The 25153-nt window shown below is 42.1% G+C and overlaps 1 protein-coding gene across 1 annotated transcript in view; it reads right to left on the reverse strand.

Moving 5' to 3' along the window:
• ABLIM1 (actin binding LIM protein 1) overlaps window positions 1-18522 on the reverse strand; it is a 328672-nt gene extending 310150 nt beyond the window's left edge. The window contains exon 1 of the mRNA XM_070780888.1: window positions 18346-18522. Coding sequence (XP_070636989.1) covers window positions 18346-18358 — 13 coding nt within the window. The 5' untranslated portion in view covers window positions 18359-18522. The remainder of the gene's footprint in view (window positions 1-18345) is intronic.
• Between the last annotated feature and the right edge of the window lie 6631 nt (window positions 18523-25153).

Consider the following 25153-nt stretch of genomic DNA (forward strand, 5'->3'; position numbering starts at 1 on the left):
ACTCCTTTAGAGAAGAAAATTTAAACACTCTCCTTAGGAAGTGCACTTACATCTATAGTCTAATTTAGACAGAATAAAAAACTCAAATGACAACTAGGAAATAAACTTGGAAAAAAAGCTTAGGAAAGTAAAAAATGTTGTTGATATTATTCTCAACAAAACCGAAGCCAGATAGAACACATCCCTCTTCTGCCAAAGCTTTATAGCATCAATATTCATAACATCTGAAAGCACTCTACTATATTTTAAACATGTATTATATACAACAATATCCTAGAAAACATTTTTCCTCTAGCATTCTATTAATGAAATATATTCCCACTGAATGTCATTCCTTTTTTATGACCTAGACAATAAGACAGTAAAAATTTTTTTTCAAAATAAAACTTGTCCTGACATTAAAGTCATATTTTATGGATTACATTTAGCATCCCAACTTCAGTTTCCTGTGGAATATTTTCTTCTGTAATGAATAATACTGAAGTAGAAATCATTGTGTATTCTAAAAACAGTCAATTAGTGTGTAAGAGCCTTTCCCCCGACTTTCTTTTCTTAATTGAGAAAGATGTTGCATAATTTGACCATCATGATTCTAATGACAGAAGCGATTGATGGAGAAGCTACCTTAATGACCAAACTCATTCAAAAAGAGAAAATGAAAACACTCACTGATGCATCACTGCAAAGACAAAGAGCCATGTTGGGGAAGCAGGAGCTGCTCTGAACACATACTCTAGTAGGTAACCCCCACTTCTTAAATTTGCATTTCCTCTTTTGTTGATATTGTTGGTGTTGTTCAGCTACTAAATTGTGTCTGACTCTTGGTGACCCCATGGACTGTAGCATGCCAGGCTCCCCTGTCTTTCACTAACTCCCAGAGTTTGCTCAAAATTCACATCCATTGAGTCAGTGATGCTATCTAACCATCTCATCCTCTGCCATTCCCTTCTCCTTTTGCCTTTAATCTTTTCCAGCATCAGGGTCTTTTCCAATGAGTCAGCTGCATTTCCTCTTTACCAATAAATATGTGGTATTTTTTGTTTGATTGACTGGTACCAGAAATAACAAAAAGAGGCATGGAAAAAAAGAAGATACTGATATTTTTCTAGTTCTTTCTGCTCCATACAAAAGATGGTATTTAAATTCTCTTGTAAGTTAGATATGATATTCTTATATTAAGCTTTATCTGTCAATTCCCAAATAAATTCATCCAACCAACCGAATGAATCACATATGATCATTTCAAAGAGTAAAGTAGGCTTTCTGTTAGTTTTAGGCTCTGGCTCCTTGATCAGAATATGCTATCAGAATCATTAAAAACATTTTACAACAACCAAACTAAAAAAACAATGCTCTCCTTTCACTAGCAAAATTTTCTCTCTCTTTTTTTTTATTTGTTGGCTTCAGAACACCAAACCCACCACAGGCTTCCTGGAAATTCTGTCAGCTCTCCTAGGAAATCAGCAGTCACAGCTTGCAATGGCAAGAGCAGCCTAAAATTTTAATGCCATGACTTGAGATGGCAGCCAGCCCCTTCCCAACCCATTTGCCCAAGTAGCCTTACATAAGACACTGCTAATCTCTGCTCCTGCCTGCTGAAACTCCAGCCAAGAGTGAAGCCTCACAGGAATTTAATCAAACCAAAACTGAATCATCTGATCTGGAAATTCATTTCTAATTTCAAGACTTGGTAGCAGAAGAGTCTTCTAAGGTCATGGAGGGAACAGGTGGGAACAGGAAATGGGGCTCCAAGGTCAGGGTCTGTTGTACGGTGTGCCCACGACCAGACAGCTGGAGAACCAGAGCTGCAGTACAACTCCAGTTTCCCAGCTCCTCCTCCAACTCTTCCCACTAGAATATACTGTCTCCTGTGGAGTGCCTGCCAATTTGATTATCTGTAAGTGGGGAGATTTGGACTCGGTCTTAAAGAGAATTAATTTTCAGGTTTCATTTTTTAACTGAGGGTAACGAGTGATCATGAATAAGGATAAATAATCCAGCCTCTGTGAAATGTATCAGCACTGGACTGTTTTGTGAATATCTTATCCTAAAATCCATGGATCATTCTGGAGAAAATGAATCTTGCAACAGGCAACAAGGTTGGCTTTAGATGAAGGAAGGAAAAATATATATTCTTTTTTTTCCTCTAGGCTAGAAGTGGTCTGTCCCTTTATATAAATAAAGGAGATGTCTGTAACATTTTCTAGTGCTGGAGAAACAAGCTGTTCCTACTGGGCAGAGACTGAACAAGCACAAGGCAAGAGATACACACAGGAGAGAGCCCAGAGGAAGTCAGCCTCACAGGGGACCACGCTCCCTCGCCATTTCCTCTGAACCATCAGTAAAGCCTCATTAAAAGTTATAGCTAACACCTGTGGCTATCTCGAAACACATCCCCCTGCAATGCTGGACACCCAGGTTCAATCCCTGGGTCAGGAAGATCTCCTGGAGAAGGAAATGGCAACCCACTCCAGTATTCTTGCCTGGAAAAATCCCATGGATAGAGGAGACTGGCAGGCGATAGTCCACAGGGTCGCAAGAATCAGACACAACTTAGCGACTAAACCATAAACATGCTCTAAAAATCTCAATAAGATATATGCACAAAGATGCTCAATGCAGCAGCAGGTATAAAAGCCAATAAGCTAAGTATCTATCAAAAAGGACTATCAAATCAGGTGTGGTACAACCTTCTTCATGAACACTGTGCAGTCATTAAAAAAATAAAAAGTGAACTATATCTGTAGAAACCAAGGTAGAGCAACTTCAATACATTATGTGAAAAAAGGCAAACTAGATTTGTTTTTTCTTTAAAGTAAATAAGCAAGTAGATCATTGTTTTATAGGTAATAGGTTGATTTTAATGTCCTAGTACACACAAAACTTTTCTTAAGAAGAGAATCTCAAGAAACTGGTAATGATGGTTACTTCAGAGGATGAGGACCTTTCCATTCTCATTTATGCTACTTAAACTGTTATTTTAAATCTAAGCATATGTGTATGTTGTTAATGCTGTTCAGTCACTAAGTTGTGTCCAAGTCTTTGAACCCCATGGACTGCAGCACGCCAGGCTTCCCTGTCTGTCCTTCACTGTCTCCCAGAGTTTGCTCAAATTCATATCCATTGAGTTAGTGATACTATTTAACTGTCTCATCCTCTGCTGCCCTCTTCTCTTGTTGCCTTCAGTCTTTCCCAGCATTAGAGTCTTCTCCAGTGAGTCTACTCTTCCCATCAGGTGGCCAAAGTATTAGAGCTTCAGCTTCAGCATCAATCCTTCCAAGGAATATTCAGTGTTGATTTCCTTTAGGATTGACTGGTTTGATCTCCTGTTAGTCAAAAGAGTTTCCCTGGACAGTGATGCTATAGCTCTTAGGATTATGAAAGAAGCTTTTACCTTTTTAGTTTTCAGTTAGTTTTCTAAGTTACATCTTGGTCTCAGTTACACTCTGGCAAAGCACCTCTGGCAGTGCTTAGCTCAAACCAGTTCAAGGAGATCATGGCCAAGACTGGATGGGGGAGGAAGAGGTGACCAGAAGCCCCAGCAAAACAGCAGTGCTCAAGGACGTTGTCTACACCAAGGTAGCAGGGTTGCACCCAAGCTTGCTGTCCAAACATAAGACATGTGAGACAAAACCTTAGGAAACTCTTGGAAATAGCTGAAGGACACTTTGGAGGGGACTAATTTGTAGCGAAAGGTACAGTGGGCAACACAATAGCATACCCAACCTACACCCCAGTATCCTTGCACATCCCACAGCCTCATGACAGGTGGGAATGAGGAGTAAAGGGAGGAGAGGGTCAGGGTCCCTGGGGTACACATTACCGTGTAGGAATACAAAAGGCAGGGGCAAGAGGGGTGAAACTGCCCATCAGAGCAACCACATCAGAGTCTAGCTTTGCTGCTCCCAGAACTCAGCCCACTGAAGAACACAAAGGACGGAGTTAGAGTGTGCATGCCAAACACTCCTTTTCAAGTAGGAAAAACTGTGTCCTTGATCAGGCTTAAGAACAGAGGCACATGAGGAAATGAACTTTCAAGTCATGTCCAACTTAAGGGTTCAACCAAAAGGACTGAGAAATTCCTCTACCCTGCTTCATATGTCTGAGTATCCCACCAGACTTTGGATCTCATGGACAGTAAGCCTTCTTCTCCCAATCTCTCAGTAACTGTTCATTAAATATCTACTCAGCTTCCAGTTCTGGGGTGGAGCTAGGATCTGGGAATGCACTTACAACACTCGGTCTCTGGCTTCCTAGAATTCACAGCCTAGGAGAAGATGCTGGGACCCTGACGCTGGGAAAGACTGAGGGCAGAAGGAGACGGGGGCTACAGAGGATGAGATGGTTAGATGGCATCACTGATTCAGTGGACATGAACTTGGGCAAACTCCGGGAGATAGTGAAGGACAGGGAGGCCTGGCCTGCTGCAGTCCATGGGGTGGCAAAGAGTCGGACACGACTTGGTGAGTGAACAACACGAGAGGCTAGAGCCACTCAGACAACTCTGCACAGTTCAGTGTCACTGGATTAGACACTAAAATGAAACAGTCTGGGGGGAAGAAGTATAACTGTTAGAGGAAGAGTAGAGTTTACCACCAAGTTCAAAATGTGTTTATTAGCAGAGAAACCAGGGCAAAAGGATGCCTTCCAAGCAAGCGCTGATTTAATCAAAGGTATTCAGAGAAACAGGCCGGCTAATCTCTAAGAACCACTAACAGGAGGATCACTTAAGTCAAATGTTCAGAATACCCGCCAAGTAAATATTCTTTATCACCTTAGGCAGCTCGGCTCTGGGAGGAGAAAAGGCTGAGATAAACGAGTTCATTAGGCGGCCGGTTCTAGCCTGGCTCCGAGTGCTCCTCTGCCCCCTTTTCTGCAGGAGTGCAACCAACCCACCGTGTCCCCTCTTTTCTGTGGTAAGGGTGAGCCAGTGTCACTGGGCAGCCTAGTATTAACCTTAAAGTGGACGGCCACGTAGTGCCTTTCCTACAGCCGTCACTATCCTAAGGAAAGGCAACGTTCTGAAAAGCAGGAAGAGTGGGAGTGGCCATGGCCTTCCAGTTCCGGTTATCAAGCCGACGTCCAACATGGCCTCTGCACGGTGGGGCTCTGCCGTCCGCGTCGCTGCACCCCTACATTTGGTACTGCAAACCCTCCCTCTGTGTTTGTGGAGCGAGGGGTGACGGCCATTCTCAGAATCTATCTAGCCTGCATTGTGCAGAGTGTAAAACTTCAGAGAGGTCCTCAGCTGAACCCCGACACTCACACTGTCAAAGCACTTGCCACGCTCTCTAAAGGCCCCAGTAGTACCCCCACCCCCACCTTGCCCACCTCAGCCTCTTCTTTGGCCCCTTCTGCTGTCTGGACTTCCTCAGTGTAGATGGCCAGGTCAATTCAGCCCTGCAGGGGCCGTGTGATACAAGACAGAAGGCTGGGCTCTTCCATAGTTTCATGTAGTTAAATGTATCTATCTTTAATGACTTTTAAGCCTTGAATCCTGTAGAAAAGGTCAAGAATCTTCTAACATCCTCGGGCTATAAATTCACCTATGTTTTCTTCTAGGACCACTTATTGTTTCATTTACTTTCCACTTAATGATTTAATACATTAGGAATTGTGTGTGCCTGTATGTAAGAATTAAAGGGCCCAGATTTCTTTTTTCTAAATAGCCAGTTGTACCCATAGCATTTATTGAATCTTTCTTCTCACAATGATCTTAAATTGCCACTTTACTATAACTAAATTGCATATGTACATTCAGTGTACTCTATAATCTTTTTCCATTATTCTCTCTCCAATCTGTTTTAATTATTATAGTTTCATATTACATCTTAAGAGCTGGTAGGGTAGACTCCCTTAATTACACCTCTCTTTCAGAATTTCCTAAATCGTTCAGTGGTAAAGAACCCACCTGCCAATGTAAGAGACATGGGTTCGATCCCTGGGTCAGGAAGATCCCCTGGAGGAGGAAGTGGCAACACACTCCAGAATTCTTGCTGGGAAAATCTCATAGACAGAGGAGCCTGGCGAGCTACAGTCTATGGGGTCACAAAGAGTCAGACATGACTGAGCACACACAGGCATCTTGCAAATGGATAATAGTATCACTTTGCCATGTCTCTAAAAAAAGATTCCGTAGGCATTTTAATCGGGATTTCATTTCTTTTACAGAGAGATTTAGGGAAAATGAACGTGCTTACAATATGGTGTCTTGCTATCCAAGAGCATAGTAGGTCTCTTCAATGACTTAAATCTTTACATCTCTTCTCAGGGTAGTTTTTCATTTTCCTGATATTGCTCCTTTATGTTACATTTCACCTCAAATGTCTTGTTCTTAATGTTTCATATACTTAACTACTATTTTTAAAATTGTAAAAGCATGCTGTTTCCTATGTTTGAAATGCTTTTCCAGCACCTCTGCCACTTGGCACTCATTGGTTAAGGCCCCATTTCAGGATCACTTGCTTTGTAGTCTACTTTGGCCCCACCTCCAGTCAGGATGGAGCCAGCTCCCTCCTCTGTGCTCCTGCAGCACCTTGTACATCCCTCCTTCACCACTGGGCACACAGTGTTGAACATTCTGTTCAGTTCAGTTCAGTCACTGAGTCATGTCCAACTCTCTGCAACGCCATGGACTGCAGCACGCCAGTCTTCCCTGTCCATCACCAACTCCCAGAGCTTGCTCAAACTTGTGTCCACTGAGTTGGTGATGCCATCTAACCATCTCATCCTCTATCGCCCCCTTCTCCTCCTGCCTTCAATCTCTCCCAGCAGCAGGGTCTTTTCTGTTGAGTCGGTGATACATGCCTTTAATCTCATTAGTCTGGGAGCTCTGTTAGTGGTTTAATGTTTAAAGTCTCTCAGTTGTGTCTGACTCTTTGCAACCCCGTGGACTCTAGCCCACCAGGCTCCTCCATCCATGGGATTCTCCAGGCAAGCATACTGGAGTGGGGTTGCCATTTCCTTCTCCAGGGGATCTTCCCAACCCAGGGATCAAACCCAGGTCTCCCACACTGCAGGCAGACGCTTTAACCTCTGAGCCACCAGGGAAGCCCCTGGTGGAGGAGCCAATTATTACCCTGAAGTCTGGCTTATCACAAGCACTCAGTCATCAGATCAAATGAATGAATGAATGAATGCTGTAATATGCTTCTTCATATTTCAGTAGCATTTTTGCAATGCTAACAATGATAACACCAATAAATAGCAGAATTTGGGATAATGTGACTGATTTTTTTTCCCCCTCTTAAACATAAGCCATGTTTAAAAATGCAGAAAATTATAGAAGGAGAAATCATAATTAGGAAGTAAAAAACTAGATCCATTATTTTTCTGGCATGTATTTCAGCCTAATGTAAAGAGGTAGCATTGTGGTGGATAAGACACACTCTGGCCTGAATTTAAATCTTGGATCAACCACTTATCAGCTAGATGGTATCAGGCAAGTTCTTTGCTTCTCTAGGCCTCATTTTCTTTCTTTATAAAATGGACACAATAAATATCCTCAGAATACCTAAAAGAAACATCTCAAATTTAAATGTCCAAAATACTTGGTTCTCCCACCCCACAAACCTGCTTGTGCAACACTCTTCCCCATTCTATCCTTCCAGGGGCTGAGAAAAAAGAAGTACTCACAATTCTCCCCCTTCTTTTACTCCAAGCTTTCTCCCATCCACAAGTCCAAAAAGCACTTCCTTAGAAAGATTTCCAGAATCCACTGACTTCTCACCAGCCACTTTCCTACCACCTGGTCTAAGTCATTATCTTCTCCATGGTATCTTCTACCATTACAATAAGCTCCTAACTGGTCTTCCTGCATCTATGTTTATTCACTGTCATCTATTCTCTATATTGTTGACCGAGTGATCCATTTAAACTATATCAAATCATGTCACAACTTTGCTCACAACTATCCAAAGACCTCCTAACTCACTCAGTCTCACTCAGGGAAACTCAAACCCTCACATGGCCTGCAAGGACCAATCGGACATACCACCCCCTGCCCAACTCTGTGACTTCATCTCTCCCCTTCAGTCCCTGATCCAGCCACACTGGCCTCACACACACACAATATAGACCTCAACACCTTTGCACTGCTTATCTCACTGCCTAGAAAACCCTTCCACCAGAATCTGCATGACCTCTCACTTCCTTCAGGTCTGCTCACCCATCACTTTATCAAAGATGCCTTCCATTATCATCCCAAATAAAATAGCACCTGCCTTGTCTCTCATCTCCCCAACTTCCTCTCTCCTCCTTACTACTACTACTAAGTCACTTCAGTCGTGTCCGACTCTGTGCGACCCCAGAGACGGCAGCCCACCAGGCTCCCCAGTCCCTGGGACTCTCCAGGCAAGAACACTGGAGTGGGTTGCCATTTCCTTCTCCAATGCATGAAAGTGAAAAGTGAAAGGGAAGTCGCTCAGTCATGTCCTACTCTTAGCGACCCCATGGACTGCAGCCTAGCAGGCTCCTCCATCCATGGGATTTTCCAGGCAAGAGTACTGGAGTGGGGTGCCATTGCCTTCTCCATCTCTCCTCCTTACTCTCCTTTTTATTTCTTCATGGCACTTTGTTACCACTGGTCCCATTACAGGTTTATTTGGTAAGGGACTATCCCACTCCAACACCTGGAAGAACCTGAGCACTTAGCAGGTGTTCAGCTAATACTTACAGAAAGACCAGAAAAAATGAATACATTATTTACAACTCCAACTCTATAGTTTATGTAAAGTGTCTAATCACTGAATAGATTCTCCTAAAATAAACAGCAGCTACGGAACTGGTGAAAAAACTAAACCGTCACTGGTATTCATGTTCATTGCTCACCTGAATGCTCAAATGAATCAAAAGAAAGATTCCCTTGTTCTACACAGAACAAGAAAAAAAAAAAAAAAACTCCCTAGAAGCCATTAGAGACTGCCAACCTAAACTTCTTTTCTACATTTTTTTAACTTTGAAAAATGATGGCTTTCCCCCCCCACCCTCCTTTCCCCAGACTCTGGGACTCCTCTCCTTCTGTTCATTCCTATTTGGAGCTAAAAGACAGAAATAGCTGTTTACTTCATTGTCCTCATTTCCCTTCATTGTTAGCATTCAGTTCTCTGATGGCTACCCTGTTATGGATGAGTTTTTTTAAAAAGAATTCTCGATAAGTTGAGAAAGAAAAGCATGGGTAAAGACCTTAGACATGGTTTTAAGCAAAATGTATTAGAGGGTATTTTCTTTAGGAAAAACTATTTATAAATTGACTCCAACATGATTACATATACACCATCAAATATTATTCTCATATGCAATAAAGTTAAAGAGCTGGCGAAAAGAACACACAGCACAGAATAAAGCACTTTGATTTATTAAGATGTGAATAACAATAATTATGCATGTACAGTTCTTCCTCATGCAAGCTTAAAGAAGAAATTTTCTAACAAAGGACCAAAATCATATGACCTCTAATCCATCAGCAAGTAATTTGGAGGTGCTTGACCCACAATTTCTGCTTCCATTTTTATCCTAATGTAGAACTGAATAATACAAAAGATTTCGTGGGTACATCTACTAAATAAGAACTTGCCCACCCAATAATTATAAAACAAAATACGGACAATTTCTTTATACTGGAAAATGCATATTAGATAAATTTTCCAATAAAGTAATAGAATGTACTGGGTAAACAGATCTTAAATACATTGACTGAGAGTCATCAAATAGGTAGTGAGTCCAAGAACAACCACAGGTAGAGTTGACTACACATTCTAAAGATGCTTTGAAATTGCACTAGCTAGAAGAAACAGAGCCACGAATTTTACTATTTTTCAAAGATTATTTTTTATGTGAACCATTTTTAAAGTTTTTTATTGAAATTGTTACAATATTTCTTGTTTTATGCTTTAGTTTTTGGCCATGAGGCACGTGGGATCTTAGCTTCCCAATCAGGGATCGAACCTGCACCCCCTGCATTGGAAGGTGAAGTCTAAACCACTGGACCACCAGGGAAATCCCCAGAGCCACTCATTTTAAATGACTATAGAGGATGAAAGGCACGCAACATTTCCTTCTCTAGATAATTTATCTCAGTAGAAGAAAACTATCATGTGAATTACTCTAAAAATTTCTAAAGATTCATTTGGGTTTAGCTTCATACCAAATGTTATTGTTAGTCTATAATGGTAATTATGGACTTCCCTGATAGCTCAGCTGGTAAAGAATCCACCTGCAATGCAGGAGACCCTGATTTGATTCTTGGGTCAGGAAGTTTCCCTGGAGAAGGGATAGGCTACCCACTCCAGTATCCTTGGGCTTCCCTGGTGGCTCAGATGGTAAGGAATCTACCTGCAATGCAGGAGACCTGGGTTGGGAAGATCCCCTGGAGAAGGGCATGGCAACCCACTCCAGTATTCTTGTCTGAAGAATCTGCATGGACAGAGGAGTCTGGTGGGCTACAGTCCATGGGGTCACAGAGAGTTGGACACCACTGACTGACTAAGCACAATGGTAATTATACCTGAGCATATCAACTTCCCATGAGAGAAAACTGCTCAGAAATGTGCTGGAATGATGGGGAAGAGATGACCAGTCTAGGAGTCAAGTTAAATCTTCATGTAGGTAATATACAACATAGCTAACACTATACACAGATAATCAGATATTGACAAAAATTCTATCCTTTGAGACTGAGGAACATGCTAACACTAAAACACATACTGGCTGGAAACTTTACTAGTTAGGAAGGGCACAGGCCCAGTTTGCAGGACAGCAGCAGCAGCAGCCCCACTCTATATCTGTGTCCCAGTATTCCATCAGGTTTAGAATTTGTCTTAGACAGGAGTATCCCAATTTGGATGATAACACATACGTTAGATCAAACGTCAGCAACAGATATCTATCAGCCTTATTTGCTCCAGCCTCATTCAATCACAAATTCTAACATCTTGTAATATTTCTCTCCCTCAAAATCATGACAGTCCTCACCCCAGAGTGCTCAATAAATATTTGTTAAATGACTTCATTAATTTATTAGCATCATCAGTTCAGGAATAGATTTAGAATAAATCTGGCTGCTCTAGAAAAGAGGTTCAATAAACATTAACTGATTAAATATCAGTGGAGAAGGTTGAATGGGCATGAGTTAACCCTTGCTTGCTGCCAAGAAATTTTCAGATAAATAGTTGGCATTTCTGTTCTTGGGGGAAGGGAGAGAAAAAAAAGTATGTATTTTCTTAATTGTGGAATCCTGTGTATATCTAACATAAATTTCAACTCCAATAGTTTCTATTTCATTTTCAATAAAGAAAAATGTGATAATTCAACTTACACTAGCAAATATCTGTTTTACTCAAACTTGATATCTCTATTCTCAATTTTTAATAGTCTTGTTTAATCTACATCCATCCCCTATTGCTCTCATGTTCTCTGTCCCTCTCTCTCCTTCCCTCCTTCTCCATCTCCCCCTCCTACTCCCCCACTCTTTACTCTCACAGCAATTTCCTCTCCAGTTTGTAAGTGAATTGGTTTTCTCCTCAGGCTGCTGCCTGTGACAGAATGATGATGTTTGTGCTCTAAATCATGAGGTATTTACTAAGGCAGCAAAGAGCATTCCCTAACTTGTAGAGGAGGAAACATGAGCTAAAAATGGAAGTGCCCCAGGAGAAGCTAAGGGAAACACAGGGATTGCTCTATCCATGGGGTAGAGTCATAGGAACCTTCTTAACCTTGCCACAATGTCACCAAGATGGGCTGCAGGAGAGGACCACAAAGCTTCAAAAAAACATCAAGAAGACTGTAGGGAAAATGAAGGAAATAGCTGCTATTTGGCATGAGCTGTTATAACCAGTTAGTGTTACACATTTAGAGAGAGAACAACCCCACCACACGAAGATAATGTAGGCAACAAGTCAACTCCTAGTGATATCATAAAACTTAAAATAGACATACAGCTGTTCATTTGATGATGTTTATTATGAACTCTAAGGAGGTTGAATAGATGTCTATAGGATGGATGGATGATATTCCAAGAGACTGCTGCTTTACCAGGGTGAAATACTGATCACTCCCATTCTTTTTCATTTGGCTACTGAACAGTCAGAAACCAGGGATTAAGCAGATAATGGCACCACACAGTTCAGGACTTAAAAAGTAGCTTTCCCTTGTGAATGGAGCCACAAAATGTCTAGTTGTATCAAACGATCAGTACTACCTATGCTAATAGACATTAAGGGTGAATCAAGTTAGAGAAGAACCTGAATCTACAGGCTCATAAAAAAAGAAACATTTCTCCCATAAAAGATGATGAAGACTAATTTACGATCTCAAAGAGATTATTTCATACATTTTACAAAATTTCATCTCCCATTTTAAAGGGCACTCTGAATTAGTGCTGTTTTGTTCCCCTCTAGAACTGAGGGAACTAGTAATGTGCATGTAAAAATAGGATCACTTAAGAATACACACCTCCTGGTCCTGGAAGAGGCCACACGCTGTGCAGCAACTAAGCCGGCCCATGTGCCACAACTACTGAGCCTGGGCTCCAGAGCCCTTGAGCTGCAACTCCTGAACCCACAGCCACAACTGAACCCCACACACCCTAGAACCCATGCTCCACAACAAGAGAAGCTACCGCAACGAGAAGCCCGCACACGGCAACTAGAGAGCAGTCCCGGCTCGCTGCAGCTAGAGAAAGCCCATGTGCAGCAATGAAGACCCAGTGCAGCCAAAATAAATTATAAAAAACAAAAAACTAATTCTCTCATGTAAAAAAATATATATAATTATTTAGTTGGAACTCATTTAAGTGTGGAAAATGACTTCCAGGAGTGCAGTGTGATGTTGTTTAATTTTTTTTAATACCAAAATTTATAATGGCTAAACTTGGCTTTCAAATATATTGTCCTTCTATTTCAGTTCAATAAATTGCTGAGAGTTCTGGAACTCAAAGAGAGGAAAAGCTCTAGCTAATTCAGGCCAGAATCGGTCCCCCTATAACACCAAACAAGCCAGTGTACTAATCATCTTAGTGCATTAATCATTGCAACATCACCGTGAAAGAAAGTGATAAAGGTTAGAGGGATGCAACTAGAGGTATAACAGAGAGAGAGAGAAAGTTACAGAAATAAGTAAGAGAAAGAAGAAATGCAATGGAAGTCTCCACTTTAACGGATTAGCAGATTCATGTTTGTTGAGCCTACTGTAGCTGGAAGCTGAAGAAGACATCAGCAAAGATGAGCGCAGCTCTGATTCCTGGAGTCCCTCTGTGCCCCAGGCCTATGGAAGAGCCACTGTCCAGCAGAGGGCTTGGCTAGCACGCGTACTCAGTCATGCCCCACTCTTTGTGACCCCACGGACTGTAGCCCACCAGGCTCCTCTGTCCGTGGGATTTCCCAAGCAAGAATACTGGAGTGGGCAGCCCTCACCACCTCTCTGCCTTTCAGCTGGGGCTGCCTGGGACTCGGCTCACTCTGCAGCCAGAGCTGCTCATGCCCAAATTAAGACATTTGAGGCCGACCATGCCCAACCATCTCTCTCATTCCCGCAGTCGTAGTTGTGGACAAGACAGAGAAGACTCAGCCTCCCTTATTTCCTCTTCCCCTCACTCCCCCTGCCCGGCGCTTCTTCCCTCCTCCTGCACACCCCTCATCCACTGCTGACATCCCTCCACCGTGCTCCCTGGAACCACACTTCCGTAAATGAAAATGTCTTCCTCCTCGACCTTTCCACAAAGTGCCCACCGCACCTCCTCACCCCACTGAGACCTGGCTCCCCTCTCCTAGCAAACATACCATTCTGGACCTATGTGCTTTCCAAGCTGGCACACACAGAACTGTTTCTTTCATGCTTGAGTCTCCCTGGAAAGACTTTCCCTCCACCCCATCATCCTTTTTCATCTGGCTATAGCCATTCTCCCAGGAAGATCCCTGCTTTCTTCAGGAAGCCTCACCTGATCTCATGGTCCTCACTATCCATGGCTACGTTTGATGTCACCCCTTCATTATCATCAGAACTCTCTCTCCAGCCCACTTTCTCTCTCTCTCCCTCACGCTCAGCACATCCTTTTATAAATAGCGTGTATGTATTTGTCTCCCCCACAGAACTGTGAGCTCCTTGAAGGTGCATGCTGTGTCCTAGTCACTGATCGCCTGCACGTAACATCTATTTGTTGAATAAATGAAAGCAGATCTACATCATTGACTTGAATAAATGAATGAATAAATGAAATGAACATTTTTTTATTTATTTGATGTTCCTCTCAGTGCTGGGAAAGATTGAGGGCAAGAGGAGAAGGGGGTGACAGAGGATGAGATGATTGGATAGCATCACTGACTCAATCAATAAACATGAGTTTGAGCAAACTCTGGGAGCTGGTGAAGGACAGGGAAGCCTGGCATCCTGAGGTCCATGGGGTTGCAAAGAGGAGGACATGACTTGGCAACTGAACAACAACTCAATCTTTTAAAGTTATATCTACTTGTTATCAAACAACACAAAGACATGTTCAAAGGAAAGCCAACTCTCTCCCCTCCCTCTCCTTGACTAACGTTTTTTATCCTTGACTTTTTTTAACCACTGTTAAATGCTTGGTGTGTACTGCTCTATGATTTTCTCTATGCTCCTGGCACACACTCATAGGCATAGTTAGAGATTTTTCACAATATATAGAACTGAGATCATACATTATATATATATAATCTTAAAACTGCTCTTTTCACTTACAATGTATTATAGCCATCACTTCAGACTGACACAAAGGGACGTAACGCACTCTTTCTAATAGCTGCTTAACAGTTTACAATATGGATGAGCCATGATTTAGTCACGCATTCTCTGATGAGTGAGCATCCAGGTTGCTCCTAGTTTTAAGTTCTAAAAACAGATAGCAAAACTGATCTAACATTGCTAGAGCATACATACTGTGAGTTACTTCTCTGCCAGTGCTATGGACTCTGCCCTCACACATCTGGATCTATTTTCTCAAGACTCAAGCTTCTGCAAAACTAATAGCCTCATGAGCAATCTCTTCTGTGTATAGTGCCTGCTGTTTGTCATGTGTCTTATACTGAATAAGTATTTCATATTTATCGAACTGAACCAAAATCTAATCAGATAGAAAATGCCAGAAAGGATCCATAAGAGGCACTGTTAGCCATGCTTAATTCTGAGGATTTTGTAGGGAGTAAAAATAGTGAATTTTCATTTTTAACTTAATATATTTCTGCTTGAAATTTTACTAAAATACTTTATAATTTAAATATTTAATACATCCATTAATGCTTATACTAATATATAGATAATTTTATTGTATTACTTTTATAACTCAAAAACAGCTTTTTCCAAAACTTGCTGGATGATATAAAACCCTGAATTAAAAGGAACAAGCTTCAATTCAATAGCCCCCAAGATGGCTGGTACATAAGAATCAACTGAAGTTTGTTTAAAAATTCAGATTTCCAGGCCTGTCTCTGAATATTCCGATTCTGTAGACCTGAAGCAGAACCCTGGTAACAGCATGTTTAACAATACTATACTCCAGATGATTCTTTGACCCTGTTCTAATCTAATGATTTTTAGAATTACCTGGAGAGCTTTTCACATAGTTTATGGATGTTTGGCCTCTACCTCTAGACTTAACCCATTAGACCTGGAATGAGGCCCGAGAATCTACACTTTTAAAAAAAGTTACCTGGATGATTCTTCCCAAATTTAGAAACACTATTCTAAGTGCTACAATTTTCTCCAGTTTGTCAATTCAAAAATGAAGACATGATAGCTCCATTTTGGTCTCTAGTAGCAAAAATATGACACCAAGTTAAAAGTTTTTGATGATAATATTCTAAAAGACCACAAGATGTGGAATGTCTTAGCTGGCCTTCCATGGAATTTATGAATATCTTTTGTTAGTTTAATTTAATGAATCAAATTTTAGTACTCACCTTATATCTTAAAGAGAAAATGAATTAAAAATATTTTTGACTCTAAAATATTTTAATAAAATTATTTATTTATTAGGTTCAATTAGTTTCAGTGTTTTCAATTAAAAAAAAAATTTTACCCTTACTATAACCTACAAGTCTAGATATTAGAAATAAGCTAATATATTTTTTAAATAAGATTTATCTTTCCCACTATCTAAAGACCTTCCTAATTATAAGTTAGGTATTTAAGTGGACATAACAAAACCATAAAAGCTTATCTCTACTTTCAGGATTAGAAATGAGAGCAGATACTGAATTACAAAAGCATAGTGAAATTCGGTTCTGAAAATATTTTTCATAAAAAATAAATGGCAAACAGACATTTTTCCACATGAGCTTAATTCAGTAGCTACTATACTAGACATTCCACTAATCAGAAGTCAGACAGACCTGGATAGAAATCAGGATCCTCCATCAACCAACCATTTGAGCTCAGGCAAGTTACACAATTGCTCAAAACCTCAGTTAATTTCACCTTGAAGTGGAGAGGTATCTCTTGATTATCAAGAGTATCTCTTGATTCACTGTTTGAGAGGACTAACTGATGTAATACATGTGAAGCACCTAACATATACTAAGGATGCAGTTACTAATACTTATCATGTTTTTTTCTCCCCGTGCAATATGAGTCATACTTTTAAACTGTTAAGTACAAGATTATCAACATGGAGTTTGAAGCGGAAGCAAGACCATTGAGTGAAGATTTATGTCCAACTCCAGATCATCATGTTTGAAACCAGGTTCAAAAACAAAATCATGAACCAGGACTCAAGCCAGAGCTCTAGACAGAGAGCTTGGAATAGATGGGGCCAGAGACCAGGTGAAACTGGGGTGTTACCTAATGAACCTGATGCTCTTTCTAGGACGCACCAAGGTTTGCGGTAGTGACTTGGCTCTTCCAGTGTGCAATGTTTTGTATACTAAGGTCTCTGAGTGGTGCAAACTGCATCAGAGATGGACTCTGATCACAGAGAGTTTTACAACCTATGAGAACTAATCACATCTTCCTTGTACTTAGGACAGAACTCAGGACCAGGGGCTTCCATCTTAGAACACAATTCAGTGATTATACAGCTGGAATCACTTTGAAGATCCCACATACACCCAATCCCTTATAATTATATTTGCTCCACCCTCTTTTTTCTTTCTCTAACACACACAAATTTTAAGACATTACTAGGCAGGTAATTTCTCAGGGTCCCATATCACCTCTGTAGCCTGAAATCTACAAATGTAAATTCTATCACTCCACCCAGCTGGTACCACCCCATTTCCAGATACGGAACCAACCAACCATATTCAGCAAAGACCAGTGTGTTCAAAAAGGAGTTTAAACATTCTGGATAGAATTTATTTTATATATTATATGCCCCAGAATGAACCTTGAAAAACAGCACTGAGTTAAGCAACACATGTTATTAAATACCCAAACTCCCCTCAAAAAGCAGGGTTAACCCTTCAGTGTTTAAAAAAAAAAATTACTCTTCAACTCCTCTTAAAGCTTCAGGGTATCAAAAGGGGTGATAATTCTTGCTTTGCAAATATACTTTCTAAAAATAATATTTTCCTTAAAGGCTTATGGCAAAGCGACCGAGTCACTTCGTTTTCATTGCTGGCAAGCTGCACAATGACTTGATCTCTTTAATATTTCACTCATAGTAGCAGCCACTGAGCTATGACTAACCCAGTCTCTCAGCATCACCACTGGCTCCAGATGGTAAAAAGGAATACATTCCCTTCACTCTCGCCTGAAAAGCAATTCTGATTTTTTTTTTTTTCTTTCGCCCAGTTTCACCTGCCATAAGCGTAATCGTTTCACTCCAGGCAGAAACTCTCTGGGGGTGAGGGGAGATGCATGCACAGAGGAGCACAGGCAGGGAATTTACTTTTTTTTAATAGGGTGTAAGCACTGCAGCTTTAAATCTTACTGCATCAAGCCCTGGATACCTTCCATAATCAAGCTGCAAAATGGTAACAAGAAAGGAGGAAAAAAAAAAACAAAAAAACCTCTTCCTCCCTCCCGGCTAGCCCTCCAGGCCGCTGCGGGCAGCGGCGAGCCCATCCCCCAAGCCCTGCCAGCCCAGACGTGCAGCTAGTACAGGTGAGCCGGACACCGACCTTGGCCCTCAGACTTCGCCCACATCCGGGGATCAAGGTCAAGGGCGAGGGCTTCCTTCCACCCCCCTTCACTCTCCCCCTCCCCAAGACCGCCCCCCCCACCCCGCCCCGCCTATCCCCCGCAGCCCAGAACCCAGGGACCCGATGCCAAAGTTTCAGGCCGGGTTGGGGCCGGCGCGGCTCTCGCAGCCCCCAGCCCTCCTGCACCTGCCGGGCCCGGCTGTGGGGCTCTGTGGACGGCGCCCACCTGGTCCCCACTCACCCCTGGCGGACATGGTTCAAGCAGCAGGAGCCGGAGCCGGGAGGGCGGCGGAGACACCCACCAGGGCGTGGGGAGGAAAATTTCTCCGAGACGCACGAGGCGCACCCGCGGCCGCTCGCGAGCGGAGGCGGCTGGCCGCGCGGGGACGCCTCCCGCAGGACACCTGGGCGCCGCGCGGCCGGCGGGCGGGGACGCGGCGGACGCGGGGACCCGCGGGGCGCGGCAGCGCTGACAGCCCGCGGCCGGAGCTGGGCGGGGCCCGCCTCCCCGCCTCCCGGGCCCGCCCGGCCCGCCGGGTCCAGCGGCCACGGGGACGCGTCGCCCGCTCCGCTGCGCCGCCAGCCCGAGCTTTTGTCCCCGAGCGAGCGAGGTGCGGCGGCTTGCGGAGAGGGCTGCGGCTCCCCTCCCCGCCCCGAGCCCTTAAGAAAATAATAGTAGTAATAATAACAGTGTTGCTGTTCCAGTGCCGGTCCAGCCTCCCGCTTCGGTCTTTGAGAAAGCAAGAAGGAAAGAGCTGCTCTGCTCCCTCCGCTAAGTGATGCCCCGGACCGGAGGGGAAGACCACGGTCGCCCGCGGGGCTTGGCCCTCCGTAGGAGTAAGGCCTTGGGCGGTCGCCCTCAAAGCAAGATAAGCCGTTAGTGAGCCCCTTCGAAGTCGCCCGGGTGGGATGGGCGGACTTTTCTTCCTGGGACCCTTGAGAGTAGGGCTGACTTAGCGCAAGGGCTTGAGTCAACACACCCAAGGAAGATCTGTACTCAACACATCTGCTTTACTAAACACTTCTGCTTTATTGTGTCAACTCTGAAGTGTCAGGGCTGGGCTGGGCTGTTTAGTCGCTGAGGGCTGAAGAGTGGGGTGAAACAAATGCACTTTTTCTATTTATCAGAGTACAATTGAAAAAATGCATAATAAAAGAACAATATCCTACTTCCTGGAGGTTTATCGACTAGAGCTTGATGCTGGTAAGCAACCTTACAACAGCCACCAGATCCAGAAGTTCTGAACTGAAGAAGTGGCTTTCTAAGCCTTGAGGAGAATGGGCACAGCAGCTTATTAGACCTCTAAGACTGATGGAAGAATTCCAGGTTTCAGGAATTCACACTCACTCCCTTATCTCTCTCTTCCTGGGTAAGCTCTCACAAAAGATATTCTAGGTATTTTCTATGGAGGCACTTCCCAAACCTATCCCATAATGGAAATTGTGTAATGGGTCTGATAATTCAGAAATGTTCCAAGAATAGTTGAACAAAATATCTCTATAGAAAAAAAAAATGATTGATGGATAATTAAGCATCATTGAAAAAAATAACCAAAAATAATCAAGCAAATAACCATGTCAGGAGGGAAATAGTAGGAAAAAGATAAGTAATGAGAGTAGAAATTCCAAAGTTCAGCTACCAGCTGCAAAAATTAATCTATTACTTATCCATCTTGACAACATTCCTTTCACTATCTTCTAGGAGGCAAATTTGCTAATAAACCACAATTCAGTTGCTTCAGTTTCAAAACAATTCCTTTCCCAGCATCCTCGGTCTACTGCGAACCCTTCTTACCCAAAGGAGATTCCATGAAAGCTGCTGCTGTCCCAACATCCAGCCTCCACCCACTTCAGTTTGTTTTGCCTAATTGCCTTGAGAACAGATTTCCTAAAACACTATTTGTAATATGATATCTTCATACTTCAGAATTTCCAGTGAATCCCCACCAATCTTCAGACAAAGCCTCAACATTCAAAATGTCTTCATCCATGCAGTTAATCCATTCAACAGAATCTTATTGAACATAAACTATATACCAGTCTCTATGGTAGGTTTTTGTTGTTGGTACCAGCCTGTCCCCAGTATTGCATGGGTCATGTTGTTGTTCAGTTGCCAAGTCATGTCCAGTTCTTTGTGACCCCGTGGACTGCAGCTTGCCAGGCGTCCCTGTCCTCCACTATCTCCCGGAGTTTGCTCAAGTTTATGTCCATTGAATCGGTAATGCTATCTAACCATCTCATCCTCTGCCGCCCTCTTCTCCTTTTGCCTTGGTAAGTGCCAGACATAATGATGAACAAGATAGACGTTTTCCATGTCTATCTGGAGAAGGAAATGGCAACCCACTCCATTGTTCTTGCCTGGAGAATCCCAGGGACGGAGGAGCCTGGTGGGCTGCCGTCTATGGGGTCACAGAGAGTCGGACACGACTGAAGCGACTTAGTAGTATGGAGCTTAAGGTCTATGAAGATTGTGAGGCCTTCCACAGTCTGTGCTGTCTTACCTCTCCAGCATCATCTCTAGCTACTCCTCTAAGCAAATGCTTTGTTATAGACAGAATAGCTTCCCCTCTGTTTCTCCATACCATAATATCCACTCTCCCTCTTCCTTGTGGCTCATTCCCACTGCTCTTCCCAAACGCCCTCTTCCTCACCACAATTAATTTATACACTGACTCCTTACGCAAAGCTCTCCAGCTACCTCAACTCACATGGATCTCTGCATTCTCTCAACTTGTGTTTTCAGAACCACCTATTTTTACTGAAGACACAGCCTTGTGTTGCCATTTAATGGTTTTGTTGTATGTGTTTCCTGCCTTTCTGGCTGATTTTCAGATCCTTAAAATGAGAGACTTGGATTGTATTGTTGAATTTTTTCTGGAAGTATATTGCAAAGCACATACTGTATCAGACTCCATCCTAGTAAAATAGGGAGGTCCCAGAATTATGTGGGTTTCTACTTTTATTCTTGTAATTGATGGTCAACCTTTTTCTCTAACTGCCACAAAGTTCTCATCCTTTATAACCTCACTCCAGAATTATAGGTACAATGCAAAAGCCTAATAATGAACAGAGCTTACTCTTGTCCCTAAGATACTTATAATAGACTACACAGGTGCTTATAAAATACAGTCCTATATTTAAATCTAAGTCTGGAATAAGGTAACTTACACAAAACTGTTAAGCACACACTAGTACTTAGTACCTGATTGATTGGCAGTTTAGAAAATGGTAAGTTTATTGTCAGATTATTTTTGGCTAAAGAAAGTTTTCTCCCAACAGGGACCTATTGTGTAGCACATGGAACTCTGTCCAGTGTTATGTGGCAGCCTGGATGGGAGGGGGTTTGTGGGAGAATGTGTATGTATGGCTGAGTCCCTTCGCTCTTCACCTAAAACTGCCACAGTGTCGTTGATTGGCTATACCCCAATACAAAATAAAAAGTTTAGAGTTTGGGAAAAAAAAAGAAGGGTTTCTCCATGAATTTAGTCTTCTTCAGCTTAAGTATCAGATTAGATTTTAAAATATATATGATTTGCTTATATTTTGGACTTATGATTAAAATGCCTATTAGGGCCAAACATATCATTCTATAATCTATTCCTATAATCTTACAAATCTAAAACTAATTCTTCCCACCACACAGGAACCAATTTCCTATTTGTAACCTGAGCATCCTAACAAATTCCTCATCTAAGATAACTGAGAATACTTTTGAAATTGTCATAAAAGAAAACTGTGAGATGCAAGAATTCTGAGAGAAATGTTAAATGCCACTTTTTAAAGTCAGAAACTAAAGTATAATCTATTGTTTGAAACTATACATAGCAATTTTATATAGACCAACGGGAAGAAACACATTCTGGTCTGTGTTTGAAAAAAGATGTTACTATATGACTCTTGCCAAAAATACCCTTTCATCTTCTAATAGAAGGAAAGTTAACATGCATTACTAGTGTTTTCTATTCTTTATTGACTTTTTTTTTTCTTCTTTATTGACTTTTAAAGTGATTGAATATGGATTCATACTCACACACTTTCAACTGCGGATTTATCATCACTTCAATTCTGCTTTCTGTATACCTTCAAGTTTTAAAAAGGCAGGGGGTGGTAGAGAGGAGCACCAGCTGAGCTACGCAGTAATTTTTCAGCAAATACTTTTGTAATACCTACTCTGTAAGAGACAATGAAGAAGACATGGCAAACCAGTTAGATTAGTTCCTTGCCTTCGTGATATTTATGTTCTAGTAGGAGAAAATTAAACCATGTACAAGCTGGAGGAGCTAAACTTGAGACTCATCATGAAGTCAAGTCACTAAAGGTGTCACCAGTATTCCTGGCTCCCTAGAGAAACAAACAAAAATTCTATTCTGATAAAATTTGACAGATGATCAACCAAAAATGAGGTCACAATAAAAGATTATTAAATATACAAGAAAACATGCCACTCTGAATGAGAGTTATCAAAAATAACAAATAGCATACATAAAGTACTTCAGATATTGTAACTCCTGGATTAAAATATAAAATGAGATGAAATATATAAAATATGATAATAAAGTAATATACACGTCACACACACACACACAAAAACCAATAAGGTATTACCAAAAATGACCAAGTAAATTTCTTAAAAATAAAAATTTTAAGCATCAGCTGTTAAAAAATTGTTTTAATTTCAATGAATAGGTAAAACAGAAATTCTTCTCTTGGAACCAGAGAAGAAATGGAAGGTAGACATTTTAAAAACTGCAAAGAACACAGCTGTTGACATGCCTGAACACACATGAATATAGTCTCAGGTAAACCGTAGCCTTCTATAGCCTGAACCATGAAGGGCTCTAGAACATAAGTCACATTGGGCTTCCCCGGTGGCTCAGTGGTCAAGAACCCGCCTGTCAATTCAAGAGATGCAGGTTCGATTGCTGGGTCAGGAAGATCCTCTGGAAAAGGAAATGGCAACCCACACCAGTACTCTTGCCTGGGAAATCCATGGACAGAGGAACCTGGTGGGCTACAGTTCATGGTATCACAAATAGTTGGATATGACTTAGTGACTAAGCAACAACCATGGATGCAGCTGTGAAATAGTAGGAGATGGAAATATTTTTGTAAAAAAAGAGGCTAAGTTATATAAAAGAAATCTTTAATTAGACCTTTGGATGAATGGTAAGTATTTTCTTGGCTAATAACTGAACGTGAAAGAATTGAGGCTTTTGAACTCTAGTGCTGGAGAAGACTCTTGAGAGTCCCTTGGACTGCAAGGAGATCAAACCAATCAATCCTAAAGGAAATCAGTCCTGAATATTCATTGAAAGGGCTGATGCCAAAGCTGAAATTCCAATACTTTGGCCACCTGATGCAAACATCCAACTCACTGGAAAAGATACTGATTTTGTGAAAGATTAAAGGCAGGAGGAGAAGGGGACGACAGAGAATGAGATGATTGGATAGCATTACCCACCTGGTAGACATGAGTTTGAGCAAGCTCCGAGAGTTGATGATGGATAGGGAAGCCTGGCGTGCTGCATGCAATACATGGGGTCACAAATAGTTGCGACCTCGGTTGAACATGACCAAGCAACTGAACTGAACTGATCCCTCTACGTCACCACTAGAGTCCTACTTTTCATCTCAGGAGCTTCTGAGCTAAGTGTGGAGCCATCAGCCTAATTATCCACCACTTCCATTCTGAAACCTGTATTTAGTTCCTCTCAGCCTCCTAACTGTTCCCACATCTAAAAAATTTAAGTGATTTCACATTTAAAATGGCCATTTGGAAGTGGAGGATTGATATCACTTGGGAGGTTTAATGTCAGTTAACTTCTTGGGAATGATCTACTGAATGGTTTCTATTCTGTCCTTTAGTAAATAGTAAATGCTTTACTTATCATTATGTGGAAGCCCTCACATAATGACATTTAATTCAAAACAGAGGCTTAGAGGCTGGTCAGGTAGCATACTGGAAAAGCTACACAGTATTTGGCAGTAACTTGGGGAAACAGAGAAAAATAGGACTGAAAGGGGAGAGAAAAAGTCAAAAACAGAGCAATGAGTAATTGAGACCAGATCCAGGCCAGAATGGGAACTTTTAAGGTTCTCTAATACAGAGCCAGGGGCTTCCCTGGTGGCTCAGAGGTTAAAGCGTCTGCCTGCAATGAGGGAGACCTGGGTTTGATCCCTGGGTCGGGAAGATCCCCTGGAGAAGGAAATGGCAACCCACTCCAGTATTCTTGCCCAGAGAATCCCATGGACGGAGAAGCCTGGTGGGCTACAGTCCACAGGGTCGCAAAGAGTCGGATACGACTGAGCGACTTCACTTCACTTCACTTCACTTCAATACAGGGCCAGTAGCAGGGTTTGGTAGAACACAGTAGAGATCTTAAATATTTTAGATGTAGGCTTCTTTATTAAAAGAAATCAAGATAGAGTTGAGATCAGATTCTAGCTCCTACAGGAGTCAGGCAAAAATGGTGCCAGTGGTGCCCAGCCAAGGAACAAGTGCCTGGGAAAGAAAAAGAAAGAAGGAAGGAAGGAAATGGAGGATGGGGGGGAGGAGGAAGGAAAGGAAGGAGGGAGGAAAGGAAAAACACAAAGTGTTCAAGGGGCCTGAAAAGAACGTATCTGGATGGTCAATGGAGTGTTTGAGAGATGGAGAGTGGCAACTGGTTAATTCCAGTCATCAAGGATTACTCATCAGCTGCTGGTTGGTGTTGCTTTGGTCAGGAAAGAGGTCAGGCAACCAAACAGGAAATAACTGGATATTCAAAGACAGGCCAGAGAGGATACATTAGCTAGAGGACATTCTCACTGTCCTGCTCCACTTATGATGAGTGCATGAGAGTACTTTTTATTGTAGTATAATTGCTTTACACTGTTGTGTTAGTTTCTGCTGTACAACAGCATCAATCAGCTATATGTATACCTATATCCCCTCTCCCTTGGACCTCCCTCCCACTCCATCCCCATCCAACCCATCTAGGTCATCATAGAGCACTGAGCTGAGCTCCCTGTGCCATACAGCAGGTCTCCACTAGCTACCTATTTTACAC

This window comes from Bos indicus, chromosome 26, assembly GCF_029378745.1.
Source record: "Bos indicus isolate NIAB-ARS_2022 breed Sahiwal x Tharparkar chromosome 26, NIAB-ARS_B.indTharparkar_mat_pri_1.0, whole genome shotgun sequence".
NCBI lineage: Eukaryota > Metazoa > Chordata > Mammalia > Artiodactyla > Bovidae > Bos > Bos indicus.